At 40.4% G+C, this 10,769-nt stretch overlaps 2 protein-coding genes across 2 annotated transcripts; both read left to right on the forward strand.

Annotated features, from left to right (window-relative positions):
- Positions 1–1,172: 1,172 nt before the first annotated feature.
- Positions 1,173–3,267, forward strand: LOC111065538 (intraflagellar transport protein 56). Its single transcript, XM_022353765.2, has 5 exons — positions 1,173–1,220; positions 1,276–1,440; positions 1,504–2,406; positions 2,477–2,937; positions 3,010–3,267. The coding sequence occupies exons 1-5, from the start codon at positions 1,218–1,220 to the stop codon at positions 3,206–3,208; spliced, it is 1,731 nt and encodes a 576-aa protein (XP_022209457.1). The 5' UTR covers positions 1,173–1,217; the 3' UTR covers positions 3,209–3,267.
- A 3,623-nt stretch (positions 3,268–6,890) lies between these two features.
- On the forward strand, positions 6,891–8,735 carry LOC111065546. Its single transcript, XM_022353775.2, has one exon. It carries the CDS (start codon positions 7,035–7,037, stop codon positions 8,526–8,528), a length of 1,494 nt encoding a protein of 497 aa, XP_022209467.2. The 5' UTR covers positions 6,891–7,034; the 3' UTR covers positions 8,529–8,735.
- The last annotated feature ends 2,034 nt before the right edge of the window (positions 8,736–10,769 follow it).

The following is a 10,769-nucleotide window of genomic DNA, read 5'->3' on the forward strand; positions in this document are numbered from 1 at the left end:
ATGGGAATGTGAATATGAATGCGAATACGAATACGAGTGTGATTGTGATTGTGTGGAGTATCCATTATGCAGTGTCAGCAATGAAGGAGAAAAATAAGAGACAGAGAGAGACAGAGAATATTCCCAGAGGATTGCAGAAGGAGTGCTCGGATTGACGCATGGCAGGCATACATATCGCTGGAGGCAGTGGCTGCGCATATTTATGATTCGTGTGTGTGTGTGTGTGTGTGCGTCTTATAAATAAAGCAAATGGCAAAATGGAAATGCAACTGCAACTCCAGGATCCAGGAGCAGGGGGAACATCTGAAACTGTGTCAACAATGCGTGCCATAAGGCACATACCAATCGCTCGCATTCGCATCCTCTAGCCATCACCTTTTGCTATTTGCATGGATGGAGGAATGTACATACCTTCTTTGGACTCAAAGTCCTTCTTACAGAAGTGTTCAAGAGCGATTCTGGGATGCCAGACGAACGAATGAGGGGTGCAAAACAAAACCCTTCACTCGCTAAAGCACACTCAGAGAAAATTGGAAGAAAAGCACACCCATATTTAAATTAAATATTCAAGTTTTAAATATGAATATTTATAGTATATTTAACAATTTAATTTAATTAATACGGCCATAATTTTTAAATTTTATTTATTTTTATATTTGTATTTTAAATAATTTTCTTTTTATAATTATTTTTTATATATTTCTTTGTTATATCTATTTTTTTAATGTAAATCTTTGCAAGTCTAAATATTCAAATTTCTGTTATTTTTCTCTGAGTACGTACGAAGATATCTTAAATACATTTGATGACATCAGCAGGACAGCAACACAGCATTGAAAAAATATACATACATATATCCCAAGAATTAAGGGCTGCTCACTGTCGGGGGATCAACAGTTGGTTATGCCACAGTTACAGCTACAGTGACAGTTACAGCTACATCTACAGGCCAGGCCACCGCTTGCTGGACGCATTGAAGCATGGCAGGGCATGACAGAGGAAAAAGGACAGCACAGCACAGCACAGCACAGCAACTGCTTTATCGACGCTATGTAGGTTGCCAAGCGACCGTAACCAAAGCACTTGCTCCAAGCAGAAAATCCAAAACACAAGCCATATAGCCGCAAGAAAAGAAGGAAAACTCTGATAAAAATAAAAAAATACAGAAAAAAATACAGAAAAACTCGAAGAAAAAAACGTAGAAAACTCTGCAGAAAATGGTAAGAAATGTAGCTTGAAAATTGTTGTCAGATACTTATGCGTTTTGCCACACAGATACTTTCACGTGGAAAAACTGACTCGGCCAGCTCTAGGAATGCGACCAGCACCAGCGGCACCAGCGGTGGCGGCGCTGGTAAGCAACGTAAGACCCCAGCACCGACCACCCTCGAGGATTTCATCATCAAAAGGGACTATACGGGTGCCAGGGCATTCCTAGAAGTGCGTATTTCATGGGGGATTACACTTAAATCTAAATAAATAATCTATTTCGATACCCTGTAGTACACCAACGATGATGATGATGACGATGATGCAGAAAATGTGGCTGGTGAAGGAGCAACGACTGGTTTAAAGCAACGACAAGTGGATCAATGGATTGCCTATTGTAATTTCCATTTGGGGGACTATCAACGGGCCCTCACGCAATACAAAGCCATTCAAAAGAGTGAAAAGACCAATGTGGAACTCAATGTGGCCGTTTGCATGTTCTATTTGGGTCTCTACGAGGAGGCCCATCAACTGGTGTCGAATATATCCGAAGAGAGTCCTCTGAGGCAGCGTCTGCTCTTCCATTTGGTGCACAAATTGGGCAGCGTTGAGGAGTGGGCGGAACTGCACGATGATCTGGAGAATTCATCGAGTGTGGAGCAGCAGCTGAGTCTCGCATCGATGCACTACCTGCGGGCGCACTACCAGGAGGCCATCGATGTGTACAAGCGGGTTCTGGTTGACAACAAGGACTACATGGCCATAAATGTGTATCTGGCGTTGTGCTTCTACAAATTGGACTACTACGACATGTCCCAGGAGGTACTGGATGTGTATCTCGGTCAGCATTCGGACAGCACCATTGCCATCAATCTGAAGGCCTGCAATCGCTTCCGGTTATTCAATGGCCGTGTGGCCGAGCAGGAGATCAAAAATATTGCCGATAATGGCACCTTTGGTGCGGATCTGTTGCGTCACAATCTGGTGGTGTTTCGGAATGGCGAAGGAGCCCTGCGAGTCCTGCCAGCACTGCTTAATATTGTGCCCGAAGCTCGTCTCAATCTGGCTATTTATTATCTGAAACAGGGAGATGTCCAGGAGGCACATGCTCTGATGAAAGAGCTGCAACCCACATCGCCACACGAATACATACTCAAGGGTGTGGTTCATGCCGCTTTGGGGCAACAATTGGGTTCGGTATGGCATTGCATTTTGCAATTATTAACTTCATTTACATCTCCGTTTTGGTTTTTTTTTTTTTGTGCAGAAAGAACACATCAAGACCGCTCAGCAGAATCTGCATTTGGTTGGCAGCTCGGCCACAGAATGTGATACGATACCGGGGCGTCAGAGCATGGCCTCTGCCTTCTTCCTGTACCAACAGTTCGAGGAGGTTCTCGTGTACATGAACTCGATAAGGAGCTATTTTGTCAACGATGATGTTTTCAACTATAATTTCGCACAGGCCAAATGTGCCACAGGATACTACAAGGAGGCCGAGGAGCTGCTCATGCAAATCACCGATATGGATATCAAGAATCAACACACATACTGCATGATCCTGGCCAAGTGCCACATCCATTGCTCCCATCCGGAACTGGCTTGGAATGTTTTCATCACGCGGGACACAAATGCAGAGGCCTTTCTCCTGCTGCAGCTCATTGCCAATGAGTGCTACAAATGCGAGGAGTTCTGGGTGGCTGCCAAGGCATTCGATATGCTCGAAAAGTGAGTTTTTATTCCGTTTATACTCCACCCAAAAAACTCCAAAAATGTAATCTATGGTTCTGTTTGTCTTAGACTCGATCCTAGTCCAGAGAATTGGGAAGGCAAGCGAGGTGCCTGTGCGGGTGTCTTGTATGCCATGGCCACAAAAGCTCATCGTGGACGTGCTGGCGGTGGCATATCAGAGGTTATTGGCATTCTTAGGGAATCATCCAATTCTCAGGCAGAGGCCATGATCAAAACTATACGTAAACATATAAGTAATTTCAAATAAAGTATTTATGTTATAGTTAATAGTTGCAGTTAATAGGAAATCAATTTTTAAAAATCAAATTTCCATCTACAAAAATCCAAAAAATATAATTAAATAAAAGACTCCTAATCGGATCTCGCAAATAACAACAACAACAATTTTAGGGTGTCTGCAAAAAAAATTAAATTATTTTACGGACATTATGCATTTTGGGACAAAAGCAACAAAAATCTAATTTGTTTTATTTATTTTGCTTTTTGTCATTTCCTTTTTGATTCTTTTTTGTGTCTGCCCAAATCGTGACTTCTGCGTATGTACGAGTATGCCTGCAAGTGTGTTTGTGCTCGTAGATGTGGCTCATAAAATATATAAGCGCTTTGTCTATGACTATCTGTCTATCTCCCTCACCCTCTGCACCTTTGCATACACCTTTTTTTTGTGCGTCTGTTGTTGCGTGTTCGTTCTTGTCTGTTCAGAGAAGACAAACGAAGATAAGAAGTGTATTCGGTTCAGTGGCAGAACGGGTTTTTCTTTGTATTTTTATTATTATTCTTATTACTTCTGCTCGTTCTCTAAGCTTATAGATCATCTAAAATTAACGTGATTAATGCAAATATTTTCATATTTTCATTTGCCTTTCTAATTCAATCATAAATTTCTGGTAATCCAATTTCAATAATTTTAAACCCAATTATCAGCCACAACCGAAGCTCGAAGTGAAACCAAATTGATTTTGAGTGTTCATTTCGGAAATTAATTAAGTCATAAGCATCACAAAAATGATGATACATATTAATTTATTGACAAAACTTTGCCAGGCATCAATTTTCTCATCATTAGTGATTAATTTGTGGCACATACAATACACTCAAATGTGGCATCCGCAAAAACACTTTGTCTAATTAATTTAATAGAAATTTGTCAGGGGGAAAATTTGCAAAAGTTATGTCCGCTCAGTCCACTTAATAAATCTGGGCCAACATCTTTCAAAAACTAATTGATAATTAATGAAATAAAATTCCATCTTCATCTTTTGCTTTTGCTGCTGCTGCCAACAAAATTCTCTGCTCAATTTAATTCCCTTGAGAGGCAATTATGCTTGAAATGTAGCCCCATCCTTACAGCTCGCTATCTCTTTCTCTCTCTCTGGCCTTCTTCTTTCTTTGCCTGCAGTTTTGCTTTTGTTCAATTTGCTGGCCATTTGCTTGCCTGCAGGCTTTGAGCCAACACCAGAGACACAGAACCAGGGCCAAAACGAGTACCAAAGGCCCAGCAGCAAATGAGAGAAACGCATAATTAATGCGATTAGCAAAATGCGAAAGTGTGACAGCAATAACAACAATACGGACTATGATAATAGCAACAAAAGAGGGAAATTTAAAAGGATTTATGGAATTAGGGATACTCTCTTCCAGATAAATTAATTTATAGAGTTTTTTCTATTGGAAAATTCTTATAAAAAAGCACACAATTTAGAAGTATGCCAAATCACAAATAAGGATCTTATCTAACAGGATTTCTAACATCGAGGCGATCGGATAATTTTTAAAGACAAAATAAGGAAAATTTACCCAGAGTGGCTTAGCAATAAAGGTTATATTTTCATGTTCTCGAAGTGGTGAGCTGTCCCCTGACTTTTGTTTATACTTCTGTTTAAACCTTTTGTTTACCAAAATAGCGGCACATTTAACCTAACCCAAATTCTACCCTAAGTTAGCCTAAAGTAAAACAACGCATGATGCTCACATTTAGGGGCTTCACAGGGGTCGTTCCCTCTGTATTTTAGTTGGAGCCTGGGCAATTGCTCCTCCGTAGACCAGCGGAAATGTGTCGCAGCCATTTTGTCTAATTGGCTTTGGCTGCTTAGTCGAGAGAGAGCGAAAGATAAACCGGAAATGGCGCAGCATTCGAGTTAAATATATGTATAGATTTTTCCTGTAACACTTTTGCTAATTAGTCGAGCAAAATATTTAAACAGCAGTTTGCGATGAGAAGAAAAACTTTAAGGCATCTGATGCAAATTTTTTTTTGTGCTCAAACAAAAACTTTTGGCCAGGCTATAAATCAGCTGCTGGGGTCTTCGGGCTCTTCGCTTTTTCTCTACGCTCTTAACAATTCCATTACAAAAATTAAAAGCAAATGCAAAGAGAGAAAAAGAGAGAGAGACAGAGAGAGGGAACTTTTTCCAGCTTGAAAAAAGATTAAAAAAAAAAAACGATGCAAAGAAAATAGTTATTAAATATTTCTTTGGCTCAATTGCTGAGCAAACTTTTCGTACAGACAGCCAGCCAGCCAGCACCTACGTATAAATGAAAAGAAAAATTGCTAACCAAAAGAAAGACAGAAAAAGTTCTCCTGATCCTGAAAGTTCTTTTGAATATAGTGAAACACATATGTAGCATGTACATAAACTGTGTGTTAATGTAAGTTTCTTAATTCCCTGATACATGTCTCTTTAGTGCTAAGCCAAATATCCAAATTTTTTGAATATATCATCCACATATGTATATAACAGAAACAATCTGCCAGAGGGTATTTCAATTCTCGTCCTTCAAAGCTAGCTTTTCTTTTAGGTTTTCTTCTTAATTTTTTCAACGCATTTTCTTTAGTTTTTGTTCAACTATTAATTTGCATGCTTATCGCTATAGCATTTAAGTTAAGTTCAGACTCTTTTGTACACACAAACAAAAGGATATAGAAACCCCTAGACACCCAAAAAGATTCAAAGGACACACAGATACTGCAGGCCATGCGCCTTTGCCTTTGCGTTTGCCCCTCGCCTCTACTTTCGCCGTTCGCTGAGCAAACAAACTTTTAAATTCCATTAAGTGCCAATAAATTTTGCAACTGATATAGCCGAACGAACAGTCGCCCTCTGGCGGTCATTTGCTGGCCACCCAGGCTTAACTTAAAGCTATAGCTTTAAGGCGCAGCAGCTTAATTAGGCGCAGCAGCTAATTAAGGTGTTCCAAAGGTTCTTTTACCTGAAAGTTATGAGCAGCAGAGATCTAGAGATAGTCTAAAGAAAGGGAAATGTAAGAGGGAAAAGCAAAAACCAACAGCAAAGAAAGTAAGCAGCTAATGAGAAAAATAGCAAGAAAATGAGCTGCAACTGCAGCTCTCAAGCCAAACGACTAAAAACACGACACTTTTTGGCCAAATTAAATATTAAAATCAAATCACATTTCCACACACACACAAAAACAAACTCAAGTCAAAGTTTAACTAAATTAAACAAAGCCTTAATCAGTCTTAATTTAGTTTGAACTTAAGCCAACCCTTCTAAGTTAAAGCAAACCATGCAAAGCAATCAAAAGTAGACGGGGTAGCCACACACAAAAAACAGGGCGCCAGACGACTCTCAACCTTAACCTCTAGAAATATGCGGCTAATGTATGCATCATGTCTAAAACCCAAGGTTATCTGCATGATTAACGAGCTTCATAGTTAAGGTGCAAAAAAAAATTAAATAAACTTTCCAGACATTAAAAGAAAATCTGGCCAAAGGCCAAATGGAATTAAAAATAAGAAATATTTCGACCAACAAAAAGCAGATTCCACATTTACATATGTTCACACGTGACTGGCCATTTAACATTCCCTTGAAATTTAGTTTTCAAAATCATTTTCTATATATTAAAAAAAAAAAAAAAGTTCCTTAGTTTTTAGCCTTGTAAAAGTACTCTAAAAAAAGTCGAAAAATCATAACTCTAAACAAAATCGTATAGTACACACACCCCACAAGCCCCTATTGAAACATAAAAGTCAAATTTCCCTAGTTATAAATTCTTTACATTTATTCCAAATTCAATAAATTTTCTCAGTGAACGAACCAAAGAGAGGAACGATGAGTGCGGACGAATGCAAATTGAAGTCCAGCGTCTACGAGGAGCTGACGCATCGCAGCCTCAAGCGGCAGCTGGAAAGGAATGGCACAATGGCGGACCTACGCAGCGGATTGCATGTGAAAATAATCAAGATGATCCAAGAAAATCTAGGTGGCAGACCAAATGAGCCTTTGGCGGGACCAGAGGCAGTTCAAGGCAAGGATCAGGGTTTGTCGCCACTCATCAATCAACTGATGATGGAGTACTTTGAATGGTTCGGCTATAGGCATACGCTGGAAACATTCAAGATGGAGACGGGTCAGCAGTTCGCATCGCGCAAGGAGATTGAACTGGTCCAATCCCTGCATTTACATTCGAGTGATGTTCCCATTTTGGTGCAATTAATATTGCGACAACAGGGTGGTAATCTGCCAGAGAAAAAGAACTGTCCAAGGAAGAACATTAAGGTGGCCCCAAAGAAGATTGTGAAGCAGCCACTGCCAGAGAAATCCATTAAGCTCTCACTGCCAGAGAAATCTATGAAACGTTCACTGCCAGAGAAATCCATGAAGCTCCCACCACCAGAAAAATCGATAAAGAACCAAAGAACCAGAGAGAAATTGGGCCGTAAGCTGCAAATACCAGAGAATTCGATACCCGAACGTTGCACCAAACTGAAAGAAAGGCTTGAGACTATGCGAACCCTCAAAGAAACAGCCAAAACGGATTGGAATACCCCAGTACCCAAATTGGTACAAAACAATCGAAAACTCATCGATAAAAAGTTCGAAAGCCATTTAAAAAAATCCACCGTGGTCAAGACTCAAATGAAAGAGAATCCAAAATCATCTTTTCACATTCCAAAGGAGTCGCCGGAGAGTAGGCCCCCAGCCAATAGCTCCGAGTCCGATGAGCTTCCCAGTTACGATGAACATAGCGATACCTCTTCAGATATACCCGATAGACACTACTACGTTGAGCTGGAGCCACCGGAGGTCGAATACGCCCACGGACATGGCGAGGAGGGGCCCTACATGGCCAAGCAGACCAAGGCCGAGACTCTGTTTCAACAGTATCGGCAAGACGAACCTATCGACTCATCGAAAGCCATTAACCAACAAAAATCAATGACTTCCAGGCAGCCACCAATGAAAAAACCATCGATAACATTCACAAAGAAATCAGCTGTCAAACGTAAGGCCTTTGAAATTCCCGAGCTCTTTGTCACGACGCCACCGGACAATAAAGAGCCGAGGAGTGTCCGCGAGGGTCTAAATATAAATCTGAGCAAATTTATGGGCACCAAAAACAAGATCTCCTCTGCTCAGAGCACCCCTAAGAAGAGTCCGCTGTGGAATAAGATTGAGGTCGAGGAGGACGAACCAAATCTGATAGTCAGCAAGCCACCGTGTCCGGATACCCACATCAATGGCGTTGAACTTGATAGCAGCTCAGAGAGCAATGAGGATGGTGGCTACACCGGAGACGAGGCTAGCGATGATGAGGATCAGTAGATTTTAATGGAGATCTCTGGGGTTGAGATCCAAACGATGGCAAATCTCTTTTATTGCAAATTTATAAACATTTTGTCTAGATTTATTTAATTTTTGCATTTTAGAATGTAAAGAATGATCCAAACGATGGCAAATCTCTTTTATTCCAAATTTATAAACATTTTTTTCTAGATTTATTTAATTTTTGCATTTTAGAATGTAAAACGTTTTTATCTACAACAATATTTTTTAAATGATATTTACACTAGTATTTTTGACGAGTATTTTTGTATTTTCTGATTTTATTTTCTATGTACAAAATTAATAAATATTTTCTTAAAAAGTCGCTCATTTAAATCTGAATCTATTTCCTCAACTATTAAGCGGCAAGTTCAACCGAAAACGTATTATAGAAGCTTCCTTCCCCTATTCCCTGCCATTCAACATTAATTGCTCCCCCATAAGAATCTATTTCCTTTCGATTCAATTAATTTATGTGGGCTGGAGTTTCCTTTAGGAAATAGTCGTATTTAATATTCGTAACAGCAAACCAGTAGGTTAACAATTAGTTAACATGCCTTTGGGGTCAATTGGAGATGGAGGGTTTCTCCATTGGCCATTGTGTTACATCATTATAATTGAAATCAATATCCCCCAGATGGCTACAATGATTGAAGGTGGGTGGAGGCTGGAGGAAATGCAGTAACGCAAACGGATGCTGCCTGTCATTTGGATTGCATTAAAATGGCGTGCGAGTCTTAACACCATTAATTACATCTAGCAATGAGTCAATATTATGACAGTTGCAACTGTTGCAACAAACCCCAGAAATGGTAGGTATCCAAGTTGTAGTTGGAGTTGGACCCAACACCAAGGACATCTTCCATCAATTAATTAGGCCTATCCACTGGTGCTGGGGAATCCTGAACCATTAAAGCATTTCACTAAAATTGATTGATTTTATGCACGTGTTGAAAGGATGAAGGTTCGCCCCTGGGGGCTCTATCACAGTGAGATATTTAGATGGGAGCTGACCAATTGAGGAATACTGAGACCCCAGTGGCTTCTTGGGGTCATTATGTGTTGACAGGTGAAATGAGCAGCTCTACTCGTACAATTGCTATCTGAATGGAGTTGGAATATACAATTTAAAGGTTGAACTGAGTGGCACTGACATTTAGAGTGGGGGGCTGAAAAATTCCAGATAATTACCAGAAAAATACCAATAATATATCAGAAAAATACAAAATAAATAATAGAAAATAAAAGAAAATAACAAGAAAAATACTAGATAAATACAATAAAAAAAAAACCGAATGTTTATAAATACCATTTATAATTTTTTGTGCAATAATTTTTCTCAAATTTTTCTCAAACATTTCCATTCCCAGACATCAACTCCCTAAAATATTCGCCCTATCCCCCGCATCAACTCCATCAAAACCCACTGAAAAGGCACTCAGAACTCTGTCGGAAATAAGCCTGTGTGCCACGCATAAACGTTAGCCAACTGGTGCCACGATAAATACATGTACGAGTACGTTATATTCTATATATGTATGTGTGTGTGCCGTATGTACACATACATGTACATATATCCATGTCATATCAATAACCTGTCTGTGGCATTCCGCCCGCCCGCTCATCGCATGACACACACACACACAATTCCCACAAACGTAGAGGAAAAATGCAATTTTAATTAGCCAAACGTGCGACAAACGCACGTAGAAGGCATAACCACAAGATGGCGCTGCAATTAGGCGAAACGAACACATCAGAAGCGGAACCAGAATGACTCCACCCTCTGGTCACACTCTGACAATCTTCCTCCACTCACTCTGCTGCTCACTTTGACACTCCCTCTCCCTCTCTCTCTCTCTGATCAGTCTTCTCTGGCTTCAGTCACTCTGTCATCGACTACGTGCTGCTCTGCCAAACAAAATTATGTGGCCAAATGTTCGCGGATTCCGGTAGAGGATGGAACAAGCAGTCGAATGGAACTGAACTGAACTGAACAGTGGAACAGGACAAGTGGGACAAGCAGTGGGTGGTACAGTGGACACTACGACATTCTCTGAGGGCCATTGGGGGGGGCTATGTCCAAATTACTTTATCGATTTGCCTGGTGGTACATTTGTACAATTTGGCTTGTTGCATACATTATCCGCTGAATGAGCGAGTGAATGAGCGAGTGGGGGGGCGGAGGGTGCTGGAAGGCAACCTGCTGGATGACCACGCTAACGAGCCTCATTAGTGGCA

Source organism: Drosophila obscura, unplaced genomic scaffold (assembly GCF_018151105.1).
Source record: "Drosophila obscura isolate BZ-5 IFL unplaced genomic scaffold, ASM1815110v1 contig_4, whole genome shotgun sequence".
NCBI classification, from domain to species: domain Eukaryota; kingdom Metazoa; phylum Arthropoda; class Insecta; order Diptera; family Drosophilidae; genus Drosophila; species Drosophila obscura.

Excerpts from the sequence above, each read along its gene's own strand:
- LOC111065538 (XM_022353765.2), top strand. Across the intron at positions 2,407-2,476 it reads TGGGGCAACAATTGGGTTCG|AAAGAACACATCAAGACCGC; the intron begins GTATGGCATTGC and ends TTTTTTGTGCAG. Across the intron at positions 2,938-3,009 it reads GCATTCGATATGCTCGAAAA|ACTCGATCCTAGTCCAGAGA; the intron begins GTGAGTTTTTAT and ends TGTTTGTCTTAG.
- LOC111065546 (XM_022353775.2), top strand. The coding sequence starts at position 7,035 with ATGAGTGCGGACGAATGCAAATTGAAGTCCAGCGTCTACGAGGAGCTG.